The sequence below is a fragment of the Chaetodon auriga genome, chromosome 6 (genome assembly GCF_051107435.1).
Source record: "Chaetodon auriga isolate fChaAug3 chromosome 6, fChaAug3.hap1, whole genome shotgun sequence".
In the NCBI taxonomy this organism is placed as follows: Eukaryota; Metazoa; Chordata; class Actinopteri; order Chaetodontiformes; family Chaetodontidae; genus Chaetodon; species Chaetodon auriga.
In genome coordinates this window covers 1,984,648-2,011,073 of record NC_135079.1, presented here as the reverse complement: position 1 = coordinate 2,011,073, position 26,426 = coordinate 1,984,648, and the positions used below count along the sequence as shown (strand labels likewise).

Here is a 26,426-nt window from a genome sequence, read left to right as displayed (position 1 = left end):
CAAACACTGAAGCCACCAACTTCTCCCTGAAAATGAAGTCGTTTTATTTTAGCTTTGTCTTTGAGCTGATTCCACTCGTCCTGTGTGTCTTAGTGGTGACTAGAACTTGTCTTTCACGAAGACGCTGATCAGCTGATGTACCGTCGGATGTTTGTCGTACATTAGTGTTTTGGGTTTCACGTTAAGGTTCGATTCTTCTCGCTGTATCTGTGCCGGCTTTACCTCCTCTTTGGTTTCCCCTGGAAGGCGCCGAGGATGTGACTCCATCAGTGAATTGACCCTGAAGGTTCAGTTTTAAGAGATGTTCATGCATTGAACAGCTCTGTCCTGTAGGTTAAACTGAGGCCAGTCCAGCACACAGGTGGAGACTTACTGTAAGATGATGACCAGTTCAGTCTGAGCATCGTTCAGAAGCTGCTTTCTGTCCCTTCCCTGCTCATATTTTTCATATTTCTTGTGTTTTTTTCAGTGCAGCAGATCACAGACCTTCTCGTCTCTGACCTTCGCGGTCTCGTTGTTAGAGCTGACATTTCTTGGATTTTTAAAAAGTGAATTTGACTTGGATGGTAAATGTGGTGGATTTTTGAGGCCTCATTAGCAGCACAGTCTGCTGACGGTCTCGGCGTCTCGGCGCTCAGTAATTAGACGGTCGCTGAATCCACACTCTGCGTTTTCACATGTAGGAGGTCTGACATGCACTCAGAGTGAAGATGAAGATTGTAGCGTGAAGACCGAAATGGAGTTGAACTGAACATAAACTATTGAGTGGAGGGCGGCTGCAGCTCGTGTTTGTGTGAGTCCCTCTGCTGCCTCGTTCCTCTGCAGCGTGGAGGGAAAACAGCAAAGTCTTCCTCGACAGCTGCAACCAGACATGCGCTGCAGCAGTTTGTTTATCGCGATCGATGGTTCAGCGCTCGTTCTGATGCAGCAGCGACCGAGGATTTAATCCATAATTGATTTGTTGTACATTCAGAGCATCGTGACTCGGCCCACCATTCAAAATCTGCTCTTCAGCTTTGCAGATATTAGTCAGAAAAGGAGAAAAGTAATAAAACACATTTAAACTTCATATCGAGGCATCGGCTCAGTGAGACGCGTCCAAACCTTCAGAGCTCAAATCCACACACACACACACACACACACACACACACACACACACACACACACACACAGAAACGATGTTTTTCATTTCATCAAACCACATTATCTCCCAGGTGACGCTGATCACCTCTATGACAAACAACCTTCTCTGCTGTCTTTAGCTTGCCTTCATCAAAAAACGAGGAAAGATGAGGAGACAGAGGGAGATGAAATGTAGTGCGCAGAAGTTTATGTAGTCATGAAATAAAGTGAAAAACTAGACGTTCAGCATCCAACTTAAAAACACTCCGGGGCGTGTTTGAGCGGCGTTGGTCTCCACCCTCCACTGGATGTTTGAGCTTCTCTGTGTAAAGTGACGGAGCAGCAGCATGATGGAGAATCACGATGGAGAACCACGATGGAGAACCACGATGGAGAACCACGATGGAGAACCACGACGGAGAACCACGATGGCGAATCACGATGGAGTGGAAAACTTGAACAAGGTAACTGAGAAGTTTCTGTGCTGCTGTCAGTCATGTCTGGAGGGCACCTTTAAGTCCTTTAAGACAGTATGAACTGTGTTTGCATCTTGTTGCCTGGTAACCGGCCACAGGTTCGAGTCTCTACGGGAGCACCTGAGTGATGCACATGTTCTCTAATGGTGGATTTGAGGCGGCAGGACGTCGTCTTCATGTGTCCCTGTGAGCAAAGTGTCATCAGTGTTTGCAGCGCTGCAGGCTGCGAGCATCGCGCCGCGTGTTGGGACCTTTTCTGGAGGCTGAATACGTTTTAGATCTTTGACTCTTTAGTCTTTGCTTTCCTTTAATGGACCAAAAACTTCAGATTTGAACCTGAATTTAGTTGGTTTGAAGGAATCTTGTTCACAGGGAAATAAAATGTTATTGTGTCAGGATTTGGGATTCGTACCATCCTGAGGAACAGACATAGATTTGTGGACAGTTGTTGGAAAGTATTGTTGATGGTTACAGCGAATACTAATACTACTGTCTCACAGCCTCCGTAACAGCTGCAGGGAGGCTGCTGACCTCTGACCTCCCTACATTGTTAATGATCGCTCATACCATTCAGCCGGTGTTGAGTCCTCAGAGTCCGCCCCCCCAGCCTGCAGTCATCTTCAGTCTGCCGACACCTGAAGGTCAGATTTAAAGTTCAGACTGTGGAAAAATTAATGATCAATATTCTTCAGTTTGGGAGGAGCTGCAGAGTCTTCAGGTGAGTCACACATACTGTAAATCTAGAGACCATTTATGTTCTGTAAGGGAACGATGAGCAGCACCAATCTACTCTTAAGGACATGAAGGCAATAAAACATACTGATATACAACCAAATGAAATATAATCAAATAAATATATTCAACAGCAGTAAAAAGAAGCAGCGGCCTACAAAAAACTTGGAGCAGTACTTAGTGGATGTGTTTAAAGGGACAGTGTGCAGCTCAAACATCAGGCTTCTGATGCACCACACCAGATTATAGCTTCAAGCTAATTAGCATCTGTCGTCCCTTTGAAGGTCAGAGGTCAAAAAAACAGCACAAAGACCAACAGAACGGAGAACTGACGTGTCGTCTGTCTGAACAGACGTATCTTCAGACACCTTTCTGTTCGACAGCGTTCACATTTGAGTCCAGCAGAGGACGAGTTCGCTGAAAGTTGAAATGTCCTCTAAATGGTCCTCTGGCTTTAGCTTCGGCTCCTGCCTCCTGTCTGCACCGTTTCAGGTCGCCGTCGTACCTGGCCCAAAGCTACGTACGACAATCTGCCCTGTTGACCAGAGTCCAGGTTGGGTGCAACAGGAAGCTGGTGCCTGAAGAAGAGGAGGAAACAAAGACAGACGGGCTGCCTTGTTGCTTCTCGAGACAAATACCTCAGACATGGACTAGTCAAACCAAAGCTTAAGGTTGGAGGGAAAAGCGTTTCTTTCCTGTTGGACGTTAAAGGCCTGTCCACATGTCTTCAGTCTCTGAATGCCGCTCGGTGTGTCAGTGATCCTCAGTGATTCTCCTCGGCTGATGACTTCCTCTGCTCTGCCCGGCTCTGAACACAAATAGCTTCCTTTTACAGATTACTTCACGGCCCATTGAGACATCATCCTCGCCCGTATAACAACCAGAATGTGTCTGTTGCCAGGACAGATTCTATTATTGTCCTGCTTCATTAGACACCAGAAGAGGAAGACGAAGAGGGCGGAGGAGTGAAGAGAAGCTGGAGCTAATCCCATTTTTAGAGGCTCACCTGTGTTTCCAGGGTTTCATTAAGACCTCGGCGCCTTGAGGAACTCTTTCTAATCTGCTTTAAAGTGGTCGGCGTCCGTGAAAAGTGTCTCTGCTGGTTGTGAAACCACAGAGAAATGCCACCAAATCACAGCTGTGCAGAGTGTTTTAGCCTCTTTTAGCTCCTGCTTTTGGTTTTACAGCACATTTCCTGTCTGGTTCAGCAGAAGCATGTTAATATCAACACTTTCCTCTGCGTTTGGCCTCTTTTTCACACCTAAATGCAGATATGCAGATTTTTCAAAGTTCTGGTTTGTCTGAAACGACAATGGTGGACTGCTGCTCAGCTTTTGTTTGGTTTGTTTGCCAGAAAGCTGTTAAATAACTACAATTGAACAAAAAGATCAACTACAGTTTGTGTTTTGAAGTTGCCAGAGGAAAATAAGCTGGCTGCACATGCTCAGAGCGTCTTCTCTGGTGTTCGATGTATCGTTGACTTAGACTTTATGGCCATGTGGAACAAAGGTGGTGCGCTCAGATTTTTTAACGGTCCAGACCTCAGACTGTCAGACCCTCGCTGCTTTCGTCACCGCTCACCTTTCAAGCTGCATTAAATCCGTCAGACGTGTGTTCAGCGTCGTCTCGCCGGCCGGCGCTCGCTGACGAGCCTCTGTGGACGCTGACTGTTCAGAGCTGCTTGATGTGTTCAGACTTGTTTGCTGATCTGATTAATGATTACGGCTCCTGTAATTGACTGGACTGCCCACAGTCAGACTGACACAAGCAGCTTCGACTGATCGATTTTACATCAGGCGGTGGATTTTTCTCCTCTTTTTGTCGGAAACGTGGCGTCTCATCGCTGAAGGATGCAGCAGGTTCACAACAGTCAGAGCTGGTATGCGTTTGAAACAGCTTTGCTTGCTGCGCTCGCTCCTCCTGTCCACACTCACCTTTGGGGAATCCCTCCTGGATGTGCCTCCAGTGGAAGAGACGGGGGACAAAGGTTGTCTTCAGGAGTGCAAAGTTTAAGCAAAGCTGGAGAGGCTTCAGCAGCCTCACGTGGACGAATCGAGCGAGCGTTTACCAAAGTTACCAAAGTCTGTGTTTCTGTCATCGCCTGCAGCTCAGCATGGAAACAAGAAAGACTGGAAAGACCTCAGACAGCTGCTTGATTTGTCCGAGTCAGACTGATGAAGACTCGGTCGAGCTGCTTTCGTTCCTCGTCACTTCTGCTGGTCACGTCTTATGAAGGGGTCCCTCGACGATGACCAGTGATCGCAGTGACCAGAAACTGTTTCAGTGCACATGAGCCTGTCCTTTGCAGGGAATACAGAAAAGATATCAGCAGCCCCCAGCGGTGTTGTGTTCACTGCCAGTGAAAAGAAATATAACCCCATTCCCAAAAAAAAGTCTGCCCGCGGTGTGAAACATAAATCAATGTTGTTAATATCACATTTCACAGACTGGGAAAGATGTGAAATGCTCCAAAAACACCTGTTGGGTCTGAAAGGGGCGTCCTGGAAAGGCTCAGTCGTTACGGCATTATATGCACATGAGAGCAGTGTTTGATGTGTTCGCTGATGTACGAACACTCTGCAGAGTCTGAGGCCGACGGAGGTGCACGCTCCTCCGTCTGTGGTGGGAAAGATGGAGGGAGATAAAAATAGAAGAGAGGAGGACCTGCAGCTGTGGAGGGAGGGAGAGTCCAGGTGTTCAGATCAGCTGGTGTCTGAGGATGAACAGCAGTGACAGTCCTCGGTGTGGAGTGTGTGTGAAGAGCTCATCGTCACCACAGCACACCGGGAACAGACCGAACCTGCAGACCCTGAAGACTGAACTCTGTGATTTCTTGTAGATTGTTCTTGAATCGAGTGGTGAAGAAGTTGTAGCATGACGTGTTTGAGTTTGTTTTCCTTATTGGACATCATGTCTCCTGCAGTGTGACAGCAGCACTTGAACACATCATGATGTAGATGCTGAAATGCTCGAGTGTGAACGCACAACATAGTTAAAGCAGAGTTACAGCGTGATGATGGTTAATACCTGCGTGGTTGGTAGTTTGATGCCTCGCTTACAGGACATGTCGTGATCGCCCTTGAGCAAAACTCTGAACTCCAACTTCTTGTCTGAGGACACGTTTGGAGCAGGCGGACGTGTCTCAAACCTCTTCATGCATTTTCTGCACGTTCGGCCTCAGTTTGACAGATTCCTCATCAAACCACCCCGACGTCTGAAATCGCCCCGGAGGATCAACAAAAAATCTGATCATGATCGGTTCTTCCACACTTGTTGTTGAATGAACATCAGATCTTTGAGCACTAAGTTCGAGAACCTCTGCACTGAAGGTGCTGCTGTCTGAGGAGCTCGACCTCACCGAGAGGCCAACGCTCCCCTCGCCTCCGCCCGCCATCGTCCTCTTTTCCAGAGGACGTCGTCTTTCTTCGGTGTGGCTCAGTCGATGCTGTGCGGTGGGAAACGGTATTTGCAAGCTAAAAGCTGCAGACTGACTGGCTGTTGATTGGCTGTTTGATCCACGTGGAGTAATAATAAATATGGAATCATTTTATCACCCAGCCCTGATTTGAACGCCATCGAACAGGCTTGTCGTGAACGCTGCCCTCACTGAGCGTTGTTTAGTCCAGCATGCTCTGGTGTTTTTGCCCATTTGGCTCTTTTATTTGTCCATGTTGTGGCCAGTGACGGGGCCTCCTCAGCTGAGGAGGGGTCGGTTGATTTCTCTTTAGGTTCCGTCACCTCTCGTTAGCGCAGGAGGCCGATGGATGAAGCTCTAATAAATTATCTGCAGCTCTGCCTGAATGTGTGCTCTCTGCCCCGGAGCTGCTGCCTTTATTTTGCCTTTTGATTTAAATCTCCACGTCGGTTTTTTCCGCCGTTGTTCTTTTGATTGTCGCCTGTGACTGATGGCAGGGTGTAATTGTGTCTTTTCTCCGTCGGTCTTTCATCTCTTTGTCAGACGATGACTCTGCGGTCGGCTGTGTTTGTGCACAGCAGATCGCTCGGTTCATAATAAGACGCCGGTTTAACAAGAGAGGACTTTCACTTTGATGCTGAGGCTGTTCTGCATCACCTGAGCACGAAGGGACGCCGTTTGTCTCACTGGGTTCTTTTAAATATTCATATCACAGCAGATCAGGCTCAGTTTTCTGCACTTTTGTCATCAACGCTGATTCAGTGTTAGCATCAGTGATGGCATTAGCAAACAACGAGATGGTGTGCATAGCAACTTGAGTACAGAGGTCAACTACGAGTCCCAGAAAGCATCCAATCAGAGGCTGCGGTTCTGTGGCCATGTAGCCAGTGATGGGGTGAGAGTTGGTCTGTGTCAAACATGGTGGATGAATCACTTCAGGCCCAAACCTCTTTGTATGTAAAGAGTAAGACTGTAGGAGTGTTTTGGTGATTGATTGACTGACTGTTCCAACACCACCCTTCATCTGCAGCGATACGTGCAGAACGTGATGTTCCTGTGGTTCCGTTCAGAACGTTAAGCGTAGCAGCGACATGAAGACGTGTTTAGAACGATATGTTTGTCCTTCCTCCTCTCGTCTTCGTACATCCATGAGGTGAAACAGCAAAATGTTTGGTTCTAGAAGCCTGTTTGTGTGGTGATCACACTCTCATGGCTAGTCGGTCAGTTGCTGTTGTTAGCGAGCTAACGGCTAACTCATTAGCCGACTGGGCGAGTTTCCTCTCTCGCAGCCTCGTGTCCCCCCAGGCTCCCCTCAGGTAGCTCACCTGGTACTCAGTGTGAACACACCTGGCTTCCATCGACGCCGTCCGCCCTGAACGTGGACTAAAAACTGAAAGGTGTTTCACAGTTTTCTGGGCTCAGTCCGACAGTTTGATGTGTTGATTTGGCCTCTCTGAGACTTTCGCATCACATGAAGGCTGGTTGTCATAGAAATGCTCTGTGAAGCAAAATTAGAAAGACTGCCAACAAAGACCACATAATAGACGTCATGGTAACAACGCCAGCGTGGACTCTGATCTGTGTGTGTGTGTGTGTGTGTGTGTGTGTGTGTGTGTGTGTGTGTGTGTGTGTGTGTGTGTGTGTGTGTTTTAATTTTAGTACTTGCAGCCAAACTGGGGGTGTGTCGGTAATAGTCTCGATCTCTCTTCCAGAGGAGGTAAATTAATCAGCAGCAGCTCTGATGAATAAATCCTGTTTCGTCAGTCCAGTTCGTGTGAATTCCTTCGTCTGCTCAGAGTCTTTCTGACCGTGACTGAAGTGTTGAAGGTCAGGTAGAAAAGGTCAGTCAGGTCTGGTCTCATCTCTTTTTGATTTGCACAGTTTTCCCTCCACTGTCCATGAGCATATACAGACGAACTAACAGCACTTTGATTGGTGTGTTTTGCACCATGTGAACCTTCTAATTTAATCTAATCCGTCTCATTTTGGTTCCAGTTCTGGATCTCCAGCATCACAAAGGCTCAAAATGAGATTTACGTATTCATTCATCTTATTTCTTTGCATGCAGGATGCTCTATTAGGCTGCTGCTGCTGTTCTATTATAAACCCTTTTTGAGTAACTATCCCTCTGAAACGTGCCGTACAGAGACTCTGATCAGCGGCGGGCAGACTGTGAGCTCTGCTATCATCGTGCAGTTAATTAGATTTGAGAGTAATTAACCGGAGACGCAAGCAGGAATGCAGAGTAACGGCAGGCAGCGGTCGTTTGTCTGACCGCGAGAAGTAAACCACACTGCCGACTGACCCGTCTGGGTAATGCTTTAGTCATCAGCAAGTTTCTGGTAGAAGGAAACCCAGACATCACTGACCAATCAGAGCCCTGTTTTAGGGTTACAGAGTTTGGTTTTTCAGAAAGTTTAAAGAAGAACAAAAAGAGAGAAAAGTAAAACAAAGTGAAATGATGCGAAATAATAACCAGACGTTCTGAGAGAGGAGAGGCAGGTCACATCATCAACATCTGGAATGAATGTTTTCCAGCTCTGTTTTGATTCCAGTTATTATGCTGCATCATTTATTATGAAAGACACGTCTTGACCTTCACCGGCTCTCAAACAGATAAACACTCAGCGACTCAGTGACAAACGGCTGAATTTGAAAGCGTCGGCAGAACGTCTGACTTGCGCTGCTTTGACCTCCATCGCTCTGAGAGTTATTCCCTTTTTGTTTCTCACATCTCTAGTTAATCAGCGATCAGCAGACCTCATCGCTAACGACCGCAGAGTGACTGAACACGTCCGCCGGCGTTCGTCTGTGGGGCGTCGGCGGTCCGCACACGGAGCCACGCCGACGCGTTTCAGAGCCGAAAAAAAAACTGTCAAATCATCCGTCAACAAACCTCCACAGTGAGTCTGGATGTCAGGACAGGAAGTGGGAACAGTTTAATAAATGGCCAAATAATTTATTAAATGAATGTTTATTAAAGATCTCCAGAACTCATTTTTCACTGTCAGGTGAGACACTGCACAGATGAAACGACCTGCTGTCGGTGGTCGATCCTCCTCGATGCTTCCTTTCACCCTAAAACACAAACATCTTGATGAAGCGGGCGATGTGTTTGAGGACCAGAACAGATCAGTCCAGGACAGGGACCTGGGAGGTCCAGGAGCTGAGGGTCTCACTCTGCAGCTGTTTGATTTTCGCTTTGAGTTTTTGCTCCTCAGCGTTTTTCGGTTCAGCTGCAGGTCTGAGTGACTGATAACTGACTGAAGCGAGTTTGCCTTCTCTGTAAATGAGACACTGACGGCTGGTTTTTAACTGGGACCCATTTTGGTACGGGCTCAAATTAACCAGCTTATCTTTCCTCTCTGTTATCGGCTCTGAAGGTTCCACTCGTCTCTTTGGCTTGGGGCCAGTTTCTATCAGAGCTGTTTCATCTGCGGCTGTCGTTTCAGACGCCTCTGCTCATCACAGATCTGTGAAACGAGGCTCTGTGTTCTGCCCAGTAAGCAAACCTCGTTCAATTTTCACTGCGCTTTCATCTCCTCTTTGAGTCCCGCTGACGTGGACTTTGAGAGGCGACTCGTTGGCTCTGCTCAGTGTGAAGCTCTCAGCGCCTCCTCGGCTCCCCATGGTGAAGGTGAAGCTTTACGAGCCGCGTCTGTTTCAACATTTGAGCTCTGCGACCGTTCGACGTGGCGTCCAGTCACGTAGGGTTTTCGTCATCTCGTGCCTTCACTGCTGCATCCTGCTCCGGATACCGCTGGCTGCTCCAGTCCCGTTCAAGTCAGTGGTACCGGCCTACCGTGCTGCGATTGGCTCAGCTGAGCCAGGACATGGTCAAACCACACGCCCCAGCCCGTCCACTACGCTCTGCTGCTGCTGAATGAGCGTAATACTCGAAGGTGATGACAGTGAAGCTTGTTCATTAAAACACTGAGTTTATCACTTTCATTGTGTTTGTTACTGGAGCCAGAAAATCCTGATTTGGACCAAAGTCCCGTGTGTCCTTCAGGCAGGAGGACGCAGCTGAGTCCTGTTAGTTTGGCTCTGTCCATCAAAGCAGACACTCTGTAAGACATGTCTCTCTTTAAGTCTTCATAAAGAAGTTTTTGACCTTTTTTGGCTCGATCACTCTTATAGTTCTGATCATCTTTCCAACCGTTGAAAGAAGCTCTTGAGATCATGGAAGACAGACGTTTGCGGTTTCTCCAGTTCATTTCCACACAGTGACGGCTGGTTGGTAGTGTTATCTGAGGTCTTCCCAGGCGCAGAGCTCCAGTGGGTGAGGTGATATGAACTCGACACCATGTTGGGTTTTTCCATTGGCTTCAGTACAGTGACAGTTTTCCTGGAGCAGCATCTAGTGGACGTCAGAGGAACTGCAGCTGAACAACCTGCAGCTTTGACTCCAACTCAGTCCCTGACCAAAAGTAAACAAACATAATTGTATATTTCTCTTTTCTAATTGGTCGAGAGGCACTTCGTCAACATCCTGATGAAGTGGTTGAACCGCTAATCTCAGACCTTCGCTCCTGATTGGCTAATTGCTGTCGGCTGTTACCAGCTCAGCTGCTGATGATCAAATACGCACCTGAGCTTCCTTAAAGTTCATTTCTCCTGCTGTGACTCTCCTTCACCTTTTGATTGGTTTACTGATTCCGCAGCTCTCTAATTGGCCACTCGTCATGTGTTTGTTCTTTCTCTCTCAGCTGGACAACGTGGACGAGCAGGCGGCTCAGATCCGCAGAGAGCTGGACGGCAGGTTGCAGCTGGCCGAGAAGATTTCCAGGGTGAGAAACACAAAGATGGACGACACAGAAAAACATGTTTAAAGCTCTTTTATTGTTTCGTTTAACAATGACTGTGAGCGCCGCCATCAGCTCTGCGGCTCTGTGGAGCTTTCGGTTCAGCTGTGATAAAGCAGTTAGAGACTCGCTGGTGGAGGAAGTTTAACTGCTGAAGAGTCTTTGGTGGAGAAGTGGACGAAGCAGGCGGTGGTTTACGTGTCAGATCTTATGTTTCCAGCTCGCTCTGCTTCCAGCATGAGTCAAACTGCCAGATGCAGCTTTAATACAGCGTTTAGCTTCTAACTAAAGTCATGCATCGATTATCCAAATTATGATTTCCACTTTCATCTCCCCGAAACGTGTTTGTTGTGAAATTTGTTCATTTGTTTGAATAAGAAGCCTGACGCGTCTGTTTGTGCTGCCGAGCTGACAAACAGATGCAGCTTAGACGAGCTGAAAGTCTGCTGTCGTGTTTGTTCACAGCAAGTGTTGGAATGAGACCTGTCCTGGAAGTCTGGAAGCGATGGAAGTACAATCCAGAAAGACATAAAGACAGCAGACTGTGGTGACAGAACACAGTAGATACAGAGACAGACAGTATGTTTAACGTCTGAGCTCATCAGCTTCTGACGCAGCGACACCTTTCACAGGTAAACAGGCTCATTGGGAACAGGTTTGTGAGGTAAGGCCTTGTGTTGAATGTCCGTCCTGCAGGAGAGGAAACACCCGAAGTTCGTCTCGGCCGACATGGAGCCTCTTTACGTGGAGGAGCTGCGTTCGGCGGTCAACCTGCTCATGGCCAACCTGGAGAGTCTGCCGGTGTCCAAAGGAGGTCCGGACTTCAAACAGAAGCTCAAACGCTCGTCCATTAACAACTCCTTCCTGGACATGGGGGACGAGGGAGACATCCTGTCCAAGTCTGACGTCGTGCTGTCCTTCACTCTGGAGGTCAGTTAACTGAGTTTCTTCAGAAACAGTAGAGATAATGAGGTAGAAGGTATTAAAGGTATCACCTTGTTCTGCTTACTGATATTTAGTCAAATATCCAATAACGCTGAATGTTTGTGGCTTTTTTCATCATCTGTTTTAACCCCTGATGGTGTTTTCAGATCGTGATCGTGGAGGTCCAGGGTCTGAAGTCTGTGGCTCCAAACCGGATCGTGTACTGCACCATGGAGGTGGAGGGAGGAGAGAAGCTGCAGACCGACCAGGCCGAGGCCTCCAGACCGCAGTGAGTTCTGCCTCCTCGTGCTGCGTTCAGAGCGCCTCCGCTCTCAAACACAACAAACAGTCACACGTTTAAGGTTGCAGTCATGTGAGGTGCACACTGGGCCACGATTGGTTACAGCCTTTTATTGTCAAAGGACGCATACATTACTGCAGCGTGAATGTCAAACATTCAGGTGAAGTAACAGTGAGCAAGAGACAACGTTACGGAGCGTTTGAACGCCTCTCAATGGTCATCTGTGCTTCTATTTACTCATAAAAAGCTGTGTGTGTGTGTGTGTGTGTGTGTGTGTGTGTGTGTGTGTGTGTGTGGAGATGATCTGCACTGTTGGAGCTGCACTGATTCAGATCCGTGAAGAAGCAAACAAGCATAAGAATCTGAAGAGTTGGATGCAGCTTTCAGTGCTTTCAGCTGTGCAGTTGTGGTTTGGGTGGTTGAGCCTGTGTGGACCGAGTGTGACACAGAGCTGTGAGGCTGTAATCTGTGCTGCTGCTGCTGCTGCTGCAGTGTTCAGAGGAAGCGGCGTGTTTACAGCCTGCCGACGCGTCACTCTTGACTCCTAATTGGATTACCGTCCGAGCTTTTGAAGATGAAATGAACACGCCGACCTCGGTGAGAAGCCTCCTTAACACAGTTACCTGAAACTGAATCACAGCGGACCCACTTCTTTGAACTGAAACAGCGTCTGTGGATCGTAGGCCGAAGACGACTGAACTCGTGTTATGTAAGCGGGGACGAGTGACCCTCGGCTTCCTCACACAGCACCAGAACCTGCCGAGGCTGATGTTATGTAACAGTCAGTGTCTCCTCATCACGGAGGAAACGTGAACACACTCTGTGGTTTCTGGAGGAAAGTCCAGCTGAGCTCAGAACCCTCCGACCTGTTTTTCATCACAGCCAATCAGGAACTGACTCTCACCTGTGACCCCACAGGAGGGAAAAATGAGGGTGTGAAGCGAGACTGACCGTTAGGAAAGATGAAAACTTTCCGTTCATGTGGTACAAGATGTAAAGTTTGGCCTGAGGGTGGCGCTAGAGGAATTTCTAACTTAAATCAAAAGGGCTCAGGTGACTGTTCAGACGAATGCTAACATTAGCATGCTAACGTTCACGTTACAGTCTCATCATAATAACAGGCTAACATTAACATATTGTTATGTGCTAAAGTGCTAATGTTGGCCTGTCAGCAGTCTCTCATCATGTAGGTCTATGGGAAAATGCTTTCTGGGTTGCGAGTGACGTTTTTGTTGCAGTCCTGTGGTTTGACACCTCGCCTCACTTGAGCTTAATGCGCTCATGGTTGAGCTAACCTGTGAGCTAACTGAAGCTAACTGAAGCTTGTGTTGTTCAGGCAGCTTCTCGTCTGACACTGCAGCTCCACTGGAGGAGGTGTCCTCACTTACAAACTAAAACCATCAAAATGCACATTTCCCTGTGTCACCTTTGACCTCTGGAAGCACTGCTTCCACCTTTTTAACGTCCGCTGCAGTCCGCCAGGGACAGATTTTCACTCAGGTCTGAAGGTTGTTGGTGGCGGTTGTTGATCGTCGGATGCCCATCGGACAGCGGGGGTCCTCGCGGTAATGAGGCTGCCCTTTCGCACGCCCCAGCTGCCGGTGGAGAGGTTTCTTTTCTGACAGCCCGCCAGAATGGCCAAACAGAGCCAATTAGACGAGCTCACCGCCACCTGACGACCCCGCTGGTCAACAGGGATCCTGAGCCGTAAAGCGGGCTTCGCCGTGGCTGCTGTAACCTTCGCTGTAATTGCCCACAGGACACGTTCACCCCCTCATCTTCAATAACAGCCGTACGCTTAATGACACGGTGGTTAAGTATAATTACTGAACAACATGATTAGCTGTGATTACAACGTCGTCCAGTTGCTCTGATGACTCCTGCGAACGGCTCGTTAATCACTGAGGACCTTTTCATTAGAAATACCTTCAATTATGCTGGAATGTCAAGCGTCTGTGACTCATTTAAAGGACCAGACCGCTGATTTTTTCATCTTTATTTCAAGTCAAGTTAGTTCTTCTCACGTTAGTTTCCTCCACGTTGTTGTTCCACCTGCTGCAGGCCTTCACTCACAAAACTCATTTTCCACAAAGTGATGAAGGAACTAAGGCAAGCTTCAGCTTCAAATGGAGATTTTCTTGGATTGTAAACTGATCTTAAAACCAAAAAACGAAAAGTTTCATTCGTCAGGTGCCTCAGAGACGAACCAGCTGAGATTCAGCAGGAAGGTTTTCCTCAGGAGTCACGGTTAAAGCGACAGTCCAGCGACTTTCAGTGGGTCAAAACGAAGGAGTTTCAACCAAATTCTGTCATTTAATAATAAGATGAAGAGCAGCATTCATGGAGATTATGAGGTCATTTTGTGTTTAATTTTTCTAACTACAGCTAGGTTTGAGTAACACAAACTGTCTGAATAGAAGTTACTCTTGTTGAAAACCCTTCACATTAATGAGCCCTAATAACAGCTAATAGCACTGTGATAACATGTCGTGATATTTTTATGACAGCTGAAACGCTGCAGGCTGCAGGCGCGCTGCGACACTCAGACTGTCAGTCAGCTTGTTTCTGACCACGGCTCAGATTTCGTCTCAGTCTCTGTGGTTTTACTGGTTTTAACGCTCGAGGTCAAGCTGACACGCGGACGAGAGGCAAAATCCCAAAACTGTAACGACAGCGAGCGTCATGTGACCTCACCTTAAGATGATCTCAGGTCAGCTGATGTAGCAGGTCAGTCTGTCCCCTGTCCTACAGATCTGATGTCTGTGTGTGTGTGTGTGTGTGTGTGTGTGTGTGTGTGTGTGTGTGTGTGAGAAGTGAATACACCTTCCCATGCAACGTTGCCTTGGAAACTGGGGAAACTGAATATGGAGCTCAGCTTTGCTTCTCGCCCTCAACAAGTGAAGGGGTCACTCGTCATCTACACTCACACACACACACACACACACACACACACACACACACACACACACACACTCTCTTAAAATGACAGTCTTGACATAAAGGCATGTAATCATGGCAGCGTGGCGCTCACTGTGTGTAATGGCCGCGTCTCCATCATCCCGAGCGTCACTCTGCTCCATTAGAGAGCAACAGTAAGTGATTCTTGACAACAGCCGAGGCTGATGGGACTGTTTACTGCCGCCGGATGTGAGACAGAGATGTGACGTGATGTCATCGCAGGAAACTGAGCAAAGTTTGCAGAGTGACCTCCTGTGGAAGGCGACATGTCTGAGTTTACACTGTGGACGGGGAGCTCAGCTTCTCCTGAGAGGTTTAAAATCTGGAAAATCAATCGATCACCAATCAGAGCGCAGCAGGGAAAGTCAAAAGGTTTGAACCATCCAAATGTGTGTTTTGTCAGTTTCCAGTCGGTCGACGTGTCCCTGACGAACGGGGAGAGCTGAACATCATCCGGGAGCCATGAAACAGGCTGTAATGTAATCCCTGCAGGTGTTTGAGCTCCACTAAAAGTGGTTTTGCTCAGAGTGTTATAATAAGTGTCTGACGACATTAAAGAAAGGATCCCTGCAGAGACGAACCTGTTTGTCAAAGAGTAAGAGCCTTTTTGTTCCACTGTATGTCACAGCTGTTACGGCGCTTTTCGCCAAAGCCACCAGACTCCATTCAAAAAAACAGTAATTTTAGCATCGTAAAACACTTCATTCAACCTCAACTGAAACCAAATAAAGCTCAACAAAACCTTCTGGTTCATCTTTACACTGTCCGACCAATCACCACTAACTGTTTGTTGACTCTTCACAGTTCACTGTGGTTCAGCTAACGCAGGCTAAAGCTAACAGTGAGGCTGCAGCCTGAGGCTCGATTTTAACCCGAAATGAGTGGAGTCAGACTGAAGTTCTGCCGGATCGGTTGTGATTGATGATCAGTTTTTATCAATGATCATCCAGTTGGATGTCTGCAGCTGTTCTGCAGTCAGATTTATTCATACATCTGTAGAGTTTTTCTTCTTCCATCAGTTCATGGATGAAGTGACGCTGCCTCGCTTTTCAACATTGATGCAGATGTGTTGTTTTCTTTGAATAAACTTTATTGGAATTGTCAGTAGCCTGAACCGCTGTGGGTTCTATATGTATGTTCAGCGTGAGCAGCCGTGTCGTGGCCGGTCAGCTGATCTGTGCAGGAAGGCTGATGAAGACGTGCAGTGTGAGCGTCCGTCCAGCTCTGAAGAGGGTCCTTGTGTCTTTCAGGTGGGGGACTCAGGGGGACTTCACCACGACTCACCCTCTGCCCTCCGTTAAAGTGAAGCTGTTCACAGAGAGCACCGGCGTCCTGGCTCTGGAGGACAAGGAGCTGGGCCGGGTGAGTCCACCTCCACACACACACACACACACACACACACACACACACACACACACACACAAACTGTGTGGTGTTTATTTATGCTCTGAGTCACATCAGCGGTCGGTCTGTTATCAACAGGAATCAAATCCTTCATGGACGAATGCAGATGAGAAACAGTTGTGTTTACATCGACGTGACTCGTCTGTCATGTGACTCTTCAGGCACATTAAAATCATAGAAAGCGTCCAGATGACCTTCAGCCTGACGCACTGATCTCCACGCTGAGTCCTGGCGCTCTCTGCCTCCTGAAGGATTTACCAGGCGTCTGCAGGTGGATTTTAGTCCAGCTTTGGTTCCTGGTGACGGTTCTGAAAAGGCTCATCGACGTCAGCATCAGCGCGGGTCGCTTCTGTGGATCACAGACGTTCTGTCCTGCCGCCCACTGAGCCTCTTTGTCAGGGGGTGTCAGACATTTTCTGCGTTCTGTCCGCTCTCTCTTTTCACCACTGATTTCAAAATCAATGAGACGCGTCGGAGCTTGTTTAGATGCGCCGAGGCCCGAGCTGACCTACAGGGAACCAGCCTTTATGTGAAGCTGGCCCACACTGAAGCTCTTCAGCCGTGGCTTCACATTAACCAGCTCGAAATCAATGTGGCCTGGACCGAAGGATGAATTCTCTGCACATGAAAAGGCCTGAAAACACTTGACGGCCTCCATGTTGGAACCAGTCTGGACTCCCAGAAAATACGCAACATGTTTAATCTTCTTGGAGAGCTCAGCGGCCTCGCTGGCAGTCAGAGAGTTTTAACTCTCCACCTTCCTGCCTGCACCTGAACTACAGATCTAAGGAGGGTCGTGTCAGTGGCGGCCAAATATTATGCAAACCGCAAGAGCCCCAGAGCCGACTTTGTACAGAGAGGACGAGGAGGAAGACGAGAGGCGTCCTCTCAGTGAAGATCTTTTCTGTTCTCTGTTTGACTTCATCAGCAGCAAACCGAACCACCGCTGCAGGATGTCCAGTCGACCCTCCAACGTCTCACGGCTCGATGCCGAGCTGCCTCGAGTTCAGCATTACCCCAAAGATCCAACAGGTCCAACTGTTTTTCTGTGCTGCATGAAAAGGAAACCATCGCCTTTAATGGGCAGTCAGTGCTTTATTTAAATCAGTGCTTTATTTTAATCAGCGGTTTATTTAAATCAGCGCTTTATTTAAATCAGTGCTTTATTTAAATCAGCGGTTTATTCACGTGTTTACAGACGCTCAGACAGCATTGTCGTAAGTCTTTACATTAGATCACTTCAAAGCCTTGTTTCATCTCTGTGCTGTTAAAAATCTAATTAACTCTGTTTCAAACCGACTGTCTGCCTGAATAATGAGCTAATTAACCGCTGAGCTAATAAACTGACGGGGTTAGATTTTTATATCAAGACACACTCGATGGCTGAGCTCCATCTGTGTTGACACCAGCCAGCAGTCGCTTCTCACTCTGACACCCTGTTAGCAGCAGCAGCAGGTTTGAAAGCAGCTCGTTGCATCATGGGAACATTTTCAGGTGTTAAGATTGACTTTGAGCCGACGTGCTGCAGACCAGCTGCTGAGACTCAGTGGTCGCTTTGTGTCTGTGAGCTGGAACCAGGATTGAAGGGATGCTAACAGGAAGTAGCCTCTCTGGCTAACGTGGCTGTCACAGTGATGCTCCCTCTGGCTTCACTCAGACATTTACAGAAAGACGAGCTTCACTCGTTAATTACAGCTGAAGGAGCTGAAGACGCACAGACGGTTGTTGGTGGACAGACTCTCAGAGCTGCTGCATCCTGATCACAGGGACTTTTAATCGATCCAGGTCATAAGTTTATTGTGTTATTAGTTTATTACACTGACGACTGATGGAAGACTTACAGACTTTGTGACACTTGCTGACCAATCACTGCTCTCCTCTGTGCCCCCACCCCCCCCCAGGTGGTCCTGAATCCCACCACCAATGGGCCAAAGCAGGCCGAGTTCCACCGGATGGTCGTCCCGAAGAACAGCCAGGACACGGAGCTGAAGATCAAACTGGCTGTCCGGATGGACAAACCCCCCAACATGAAGCACAGCGGGTGAGTCTGCAGGGCCGCGGGGTCCGGTCCTGGTCCACAGAGACCTGCACAGGGTGCGGTCCTGGTCCACAGAGACCTGCGCAGGGTCCGGTCCTGGTCCACAGAGACCTGCACAGGGTCCGGTCCACAGAGACCTGCACAGGGTCCGGTCCTGGTCCACAGAGACCTGCACAGGGTCCGGTCCACAGAGACCTGCACAGGGTCCGGTGACGTTGTTGTACTGTTGCACAGTAGAAAATACATGAACACAGTAAAAATGTGTAATACTGCAGCAGATAGTTGCACAGATGTTGTGGATATGAGCAAAGTTGACACAGACGTGACGCTGGAACAGCCGAACAGCCGTGAAACGCTCCGTTAGCTGAAGACTCCTCGTTAGTCTTCGTCCTGATTGATGACGTCATCCTCGTTAAAGACGGGACTTTCCCTAGAAAAGTTTGACGCAGCCAATCAGCAGGCAGCATGATGAGGCAGAAAAAGGAGGAAAAACATGAAAATGAAGCTGAGAGGTTCAGAGGTTTGAGGAGTAACAGCAGGCTGACGGCGCCCTCTGCTGGTCACTCACAGGCAGGGGCTGTGAGGATGTGATCATCTCAGGCGTTCACTGCTCTGAGGTCAGTTATCAGGGAGGCGCGTCATGACGAGGAGTTCTGGTTTTCAGAGCAGATGGTTTACTGTCATGAAAGGTGATTCAGGAGGATTTCAGCGTCTCACTTCCTGCCTGAAACTCGGGATCGTCTCTCCGTTACTGATCGACTCCAGGTTTGTTCACATCAGTGACTTTTACGGCTTCTAATGATTATTGATGATCAGTGAAGATATCAAAGATTTTATTTTTTAAAATAAATTTTCTATATTTTATTAATTGTTTATATTCTACATTCTGTCAGACTGAAGTCAAACTAGTGGAATATAGAAAAGCTGTGGCAGCGAGTTTGTTGTGCAGTTCTTCATTTGTGCCAGTAGATGGCAGAAAAGTCACATTTTCAAACCCACACACCTGCAAAGGCTGTGTGTGTGTGTGTGTGTGTATGTGTGTGTGTGTGTGTGTGTGTGTGTGTGTGTGTGTGTGTGTGTGTGTGTGTGAGACACTCCCTCACTGATCGATGTGACTCTTTGAACACACAAACATTCGAGTCCAAATCGTTTCCTCGTCACTCGTCCATCGGTTGCGTCTTCAGGCGTCCACGCCCGCTGTGATGTCACAGGTGTGTCCTCAGGTGTCCGTTTTAAGTCCAGTTATTTAAAGATACAGAATTTTTTTTTTTAATTCCAGGTCTTCTGGTCACAGCTGGAGGCTGCAGCAGTGACGGTTGTGTTTGTGGCCTATAAAACAACGAGTTTTCTCCCTTTGGGATGAAGCTAGCAGTTTCCCTCTGCTTCCAGTCTTTGAGCTAAGCTAGGCTAATCCCACCCTGAATGCATGTCTGCGTTCGACGCTCAGGGATCGATCGGATATCTTCTTGTGTGTAGCAGTGGATTAATCAATGAGTTTGATGGAGAGGAGGTTTGGCAGGAGGAAGAGGAGTCAGGCCTTCCCTTCTACTCCTGCTCCTCCTGCTCCTCCTGCTCCTCCTGCAGGAGCTCACAGACTGTGTGGATGTGATGAACACTGAGCTGTGGGAGTCTGCTGATAGTTTGATTGACAGGTGATAAATACTGTGTGCAGTTTTCAAAGATGTCCACAAGGGGTCAGTGTCAGTCTCCCAGTGCGTCTGTCCTCACCTCCAGCTCTTCTTCTCCGTCAGCTCTGATTCATTAAAGACGCAGTCTGTGGTTCACCTGCTGAAAGGTGTCGTCCTGTGTTTTTAGATCTTCTCCATTCAGGTTGTTTGATGCTGTTTTCACTGACAGTGTTTGCCTGAGAGACGGCGAGCGACCTGTTCGTTCATCACAGAGGAGGCCGGCTCGCTCTGCGCTGCTTCATGTAAATACAGAGACAACAAACGCTTTCATTGTTTCACGTTTGGATTGTTAATGTTCTTCCTGGTTCAGAAACGCCGTGAAGGGATCCAGAGCGCGTGAGTCCTTTAAAGGCCGGCGGCTGCTGGAGGACGTTTTGCTCTCAGACTCGAGATGAAGCGCGCAAACAGGAAGCGTTTCGGTTGACATGCCATCGTCACACGCTTTGATTTGACGTGCGAAGGCGACACCTGTCACCTGTTTGATCAGACGACGGGTCGCTGAGAGGACGCGGATCTGTTTCCGTTCACGGCTCAAACCCAGCGCCCTCCTCTTCACACGCCGTCATTAAACGCCCCACTGTCTCTTCATCGTGTTTCAGACGTTTTACTTCTCACCCAGTTTGAAGGTGAACGTTTGATCCGACGTATGAAGGAATGAATTCTGCTGATGTAGTGAGAGCATTTTATTTTGCAGGATATTAAATGATTTTTGATGCTCAGAAAGAAAATAATCTGTTTAAAATCAATTCAGCAGCTGGTTTTACTGCAAAAGCATTGAAGTGACCGAATTATAATGAGCCAAAATAAATCCATCTGTTTATTTATTCATACAGTCGATGAAGTCAGCCAACACAATGAGATTATTTCACCTCACAGGAGACGAAAGAACATAAAACCTGATGAAACTCATTCTGAAAGACGTCGTAAATCCATAAAAACTGAACAAGTTAAAGCTTAAATTTATGCTCAGTTTATTCTGTTTTTCGCTCTTCAACATTTGTTTTCTGATGAACGAGTGAGTGAAATGATTTCATGTCACTGCAGACACAAACACTCTTTGATGCTTTGTAACATTTGAAATGATTAAAATCAGTTTGAGAAGTGAAGGTTTGCCTGGAAAACGTGGAAATCTGCTCGTTTGGTCTTAAAATCTGTTAGTTCTTTATCAATAATGTCAGGAGCTCGTTCCATCTGTTCCACAGAGATCAGCTGGAGCGGATCCAGTGTCTGACGCTGTGAATATGCAGCTAAGTGACCAGTTAGAGATGGATGTTTTTTTGCAGCGAAGACTGTTAAATGCCTGCAGTGAACTCGTTCCGTGGCGGCGGCGGCGAGCGGCTGAATGGACGCCTGAAACCCTGCAGGAGGACGGACGGCCAAATCATTTTCACAAGTGGCCGGCGAGCGGTGCCACATGTTAACCCGGAGCTGAGCAGGATGGCCCAGATTCTGTCCAGACGCTCCGCGGCCTTGACTGGAGGCCTTTTCTTTAAGGGCGGGCTGCAGGGCTGAAGAAAGAGGTCTCGCCATCGATTGATTTTCCTCACTCGCACTTGCCTGTATCCCACGCTTCAGGAGGCCCGGGAGCAGCCATTGATCGGGAGGCCACGCTGGTCATTCTTCCATTTTCCTGGAGACGTCCTCAATGAGCCGCCGTCTGTGCCGCGGCCTCTCTCGGCTCGGGACTCATTACTTTCTCCTTTGAGTTTCACGCTGGGGGAGGGAGTTAATGTGTTAATGGCGTTCACAGCTGGGGGAGGAATGACATAATGCGGCGTTAATAGATAGAGAAGCACGAGCGCGAGCAGGAGCTTTGAAACGAGACCCGATCGAACACGGAAAAGAAAAGTCCGGCCTCTGAAAGCCGAGCTCAGACTCGGGTCTCTGTCCTTTATTTTAGGCCTTACCCTCACGTTTAAGCCTCATCTCTTAGATTAAATGGTCGCCGTCACCTGTTCTTTCATCTGATTTGTCAGAAAATAGTCAAACATGGCTGTCACAGTTCAGCCTAATCATTGAACTGATTGATCAGTCATCAGAATGATGTCATTTCCTTTACACTGACTGCAGAAAATTACAAACCGGTTGGTTCATTTATTGAATATTTGTTGGGTATTTTCAGTGTTTTATATTTTATTTTATGTTTTATTTATTTTATTGATTTTCACTTCATGTAAATGATGTCCTCTTCTTCTTCTTCTTCTTCTTCTTCTTCTTCTTCTTCTTCTTGTGGCTCAGATTCAAGTGCAAAACAACACGTGACAGTCGTTGTTTCTCTGGCAGCAGTACTTTTATGGGCAGTAGGATTTTTATGGCATTTAGTATTTTTATAATCTGTTCTTCATGTACAAATACACACAGTTGTTTTTCTGTTCTGTATCCTCAACCCTTTTTTTATTTTGACCCTTCTGTGCCACTGATTTTGCTTTTTCTGGCTGTAACGACCTTCTGTTCCCCTTTGCGGGATCAATAAAGTCTTATCTTATCTTATCTTATCTTATCTTATCTTCTGTGGCGTGTGTGGGCCATGCTGTTGTTTTAGCGCCCTCTGTGGGTGTGTTTGTGTAATCGATTCTTTGACCGTTGAAGCTCTACTGATCACATGATGAGTTGAAGGAAGCTTCTCGTCCACGTTGGGTTCAAAGATCAGTTTGAGGTTCAGAGTTCCGTCCTGACCCTGAACACAGCGTCTGTGCTGATGAAGGTCATGTGATGCGACAGAAAGCTCCGGACCCTGAGGCGAGGCTGTCGGTCGAGTACGGCTGGTTTTTGGACATAATTTCAAAGGTGAAACATATTGATTAGCCAGTTTGATCGTCAGGAAATCACTGATTTTTCACCATTTTCGAGACTAATTGATGATGCAGACAATGACTATCAGCAGCCTGAGACGAATCCGCTCGTGCTCAGGTGTAAAATGCTGTTTATCAGACCGGTTCTGGGTGTTTTCGCTCTGTTTGTCTGTTTCCTGACCAGCTGATGTCTGCAGCGCTGTGCTCTTTGTGTTTCAGGTATCTGTACGCTGTGGGACAGAGAGTCTGGAAACGCTGGAAAAAAAGATATTTCGTCCTGGTTCAGGTAAGACGCCGATCAGAGAGAGTGAAGGTTAAACTGAAGTAAATCAGCGACTGAGCGGAGCGTCGTGTCTGACAGATCCAGAATCAGTGAAGTGATTAAAGTGAAGTTTGTGTTGATTAGATCAAACCGTCGGCCTTCACCAGCGCTCGTCCTCACGCTGAGGCGTCTCTCTTTGACGGAGCAGCTCTTTGAAATAAAGATCGAGGGGAAAGAAAAACTGTTTGAGGTATTAAAGAAAATCATCTCACGTCAGCTGAAGGTATTTACGCCTCGTCTGAGCCCAAAGGTCCTGCAGGAGAAGAACGCTGATTGAGTTTCGGTCTCTGATTTGTCTTTTAGGCTCATTGACTTCAGCTGTTTTCAAGCGAGCGCTGAGTCATCAGTCAGGGTGTTCGAGGGCGACGGCGGACGTTTAGATTCACATTTTCTTTGTTTACGTCTCAGCGGCGGATCCAAAGTCCCTTTAAAGACATCAGCTGTGACTGTTTGACGCTAAGAAGATCCTCAAAGACGACGCGTCTGCAGGAAGTGAAGCGCAAAGCTGCGTCTCCCAGCGGAGGAATCTGATTGGCCCGCACCTCTGACGTCCTATACCTTTGAGATGAGACGGACCACCGACCTTCAACATCAGCCAAAAAGGCTGAAGGTCGTCAGAGGCTGAGGGTCGTGGTTTCAGCCTCCAAAACACAAAAATCAGACATGAAAGCAGCAGAAAGAGTCGCTAACGTGCAGCTAACGAGGCGTTTTCGCAGCATCGGGAGAGTTTTGAGGTTGAAACTTAAACACAGTTTGACAATCAACAGTCAAGACATCGAGTGTGTGTTTGTGTGTTTCGTGAGTGTGTGTTTCATGTGTGTGTGTGTTTCGTGTGTGTGTGTTTCAAGAGTGTGTGTCTTCGTCCTGCAGGTGAGTCAGTACACCTTCGCCATGTGCAGCTACAGAGAGAAGAAGGCCGAGCCTCAGGAGCTGATGCAGCTGGAGGGCTACACGGTGGACTACTGCGACCCGCAGCCAGGTACGCACACCTGAGCTCACTGACATCATCATCACCATCAACATCATCACCACAGGGCGTTACGCTGCGGCAGGATGAGAAAACACACCTCAGCTCACACACTGCTGGAGGAGTGACCTTTAAAACACAGTCCTGATTTATTCTTTATTATTATAATATGAGACCACGTGGACCAGGTCCGAGTGTCCAGGTCCGAGTGTCCAGGTCTGAGAGTCCAGGTCTGAGAGTCCAGGTCTGAAAATCGACGAAAAGTCGTTCGGTTTGATGCAGATCAGCAGAAAAACTACAAAAACAGACAAACTGAACTTTTCAGCTTCAAAGTAACAGAACCTTCAGAGAAATGAAGTAAAATTTCCCAAAAAGTAAACTCAAAAAATGTATTTTAGTACAGCACTCACATAAATGTCCTTCATTACTGCGAAATCCAAGTCTGCAGGAGGCGTGATGATGTCATTAAGAGCCGACATCACTTCCTGTCTCCTCGACCAGCTTCACTGTTCATGATCTCAGATGAATTCAGAAACTCTCTCTGAAAAACACGTCGCTCCTGAACTCACCTCATCTGTTCCAGCTGTGGTGTTAAACTGTGGCCTGATGGGAAATCGTGTAAATCACGTAAAATCAGAAAATGCACAAAACCAACACTAAAACGTCTTAAAGTCATCTTTAAACGCATCACAGATCATCAGCTGTGCGACAGGAAACCACGCAGCTTCATGACGTTTCTCACGTTTGTTCGTTGTATTGATTACGTTTGGTACTGATTCACGCTCCTCGTCCTCCTGCTCCTCCTCCTCAGGTCTGCAGGGCGGCCGGGTCTTCTTCAACGCCGTGAAGGAGGGCGACCTGGTGATGTTCGCCTGTGACGACGAGCAGGACCGGACTCTGTGGGTCCAGGCCATGTACCGGGCCACGGGGCAGTCCTACAAACCGGTGCCGCCGCCGCAGAACAAGACCATGAACTGCAGGGGAGGAAACCAGAAACCGGCGTCGCCCATCAGTACGTTCACGCCCTCTGGGTTCAACTTCAGTATTCAGAAATGAGATAAAAGATGCAGGAAAGCTTCGTGAGGTCAGAAAAACTGTTGAAGTCCTGAAACAGCCGGTCAAAATTAAAAGGTTAATCAGCCGAAAATGTCCCAAATCAAAGTCAGTTTCATGGTCCGTTACGGTTCGTACGGGACAAACAGAGGGTCAAAATAATGTTTCTCACAGTGTGCAAAAAATCCAGCCAGCGAGGTGTAAAAGAGGCCGAGAGAGAAGGTTTGAGACGCGTCCAGCGAAGGCCAACGTGTCGGATGGTCTTCGTTTCTCAGAAACTTTTAAAATGTTCGTGTTTTCCTGCTGGTGCGTTTGTTGGCTTGTTGGTCAGAAACTCCTCCCTTTCCCCTCATTCTTCCTGTTTTTTTTCTTTTATTTCCCCCAAACGTTTCCTCTTCCTCCTCTTCACCTACACATCATGTCATTCGTTACCCGTGCGTCTGCGCGCTCGCCGGCCTCCTCCTCCTCCTGGCTGAGCGTCGTGACTCGCGGAGCGTCACGCTGGGAGCTGATCACGGCAGCATTTGCGTAATTTGGTGCAGCGGCGGCCCGTTCTCGCCGCCGCTCGTTAGCGCTTAATGGAACAGATTGAAGCGCTAATGGCGGGAGGTGGTGACACGCTGTTTGCAGGAGGAAATAGAAAGTGTCCCTGAAATAGCTCTTAACTGGGTGCTAAGTGCCATCGTGTGTGTGTGTGTGTGTGTGTGTGTGTGTGGTGTGTGCGTGCGTCACAAAAAGTCATTCTCTCTTTAATAACGATCGTGTCGGTGAACCTGCACGCCACATGCACGTGCTCTCGGTCTGCAGGCGTTTCTCATAAAGATGAAATTAAAATAATGGCAACCTGCACGCGTACACACACACACCTGTACACGTACACACACACACACACACACACCTGTACACGCACACACACACACACACACACACACCTGTACACGCACACACACACACACACACACACGACGGTCTTTTAACATGAATAAAATCACTCTTCTCCTGTCTTGACGTGGTGAGAACGCTGCGTGTTCCAGCACAGACGCGCTCCTCTCCTGCGTTTGAAGGTTAGCGGGTTGGGGCGGACAGGTGAGACAATGACAGCGGGGACACAACAACACGTCTCCTTTGTTCGCCTCCGGTTCACGACTGTTTTCAGCTCGGCTTCGGAGGCATCTCGAAGCACAAAGAGCGAGCGGCCAGCGGCGTCACATGTTATCGACCAGTGTGTGAGAGCGAATAATGAAGTCGCGCACAAGTGGAAGTCGTGTTGGACGGCGGCTCGTCGCCGGCTGCTGAATGTCATTGTTCGCGCCGCTGAGTGGATCTCGCTCTGTAAGTCCTCGGCTTGTTTTCAGGCAGCAGCTCTTCCTCTTGTTTACCAGCTGATGTCCAACGATGTTCTGGAGCTGAAGCAGGCTTCTGTCCACAA

At 48.0% G+C, this 26,426-nt stretch overlaps 1 protein-coding gene across 8 annotated transcripts in view; it reads left to right on the top strand.

The window, feature by feature from the left end:
- Positions 1–26,426, top strand: part of cadps2 (Ca++-dependent secretion activator 2) — a 145,294-nt gene that overhangs the window by 50,858 nt on the left and 68,010 nt on the right. For all 8 annotated transcript variants that reach the window (XM_076732778.1, XM_076732774.1, XM_076732777.1 and 5 more), the window contains exons 4-11: positions 10,455–10,535; positions 11,247–11,480; positions 11,642–11,763; positions 15,984–16,095; positions 18,039–18,178; positions 22,875–22,941; positions 23,848–23,956; positions 24,756–24,956. In XM_076732778.1, the coding sequence (XP_076588893.1) occupies positions 10,455–10,535; positions 11,247–11,480; positions 11,642–11,763; positions 15,984–16,095; positions 18,039–18,178; positions 22,875–22,941; positions 23,848–23,956; positions 24,756–24,956 (1,066 nt within the window). The remainder of the gene's footprint in view (positions 1–10,454; positions 10,536–11,246; positions 11,481–11,641; positions 11,764–15,983; positions 16,096–18,038; positions 18,179–22,874; positions 22,942–23,847; positions 23,957–24,755; positions 24,957–26,426) is intronic.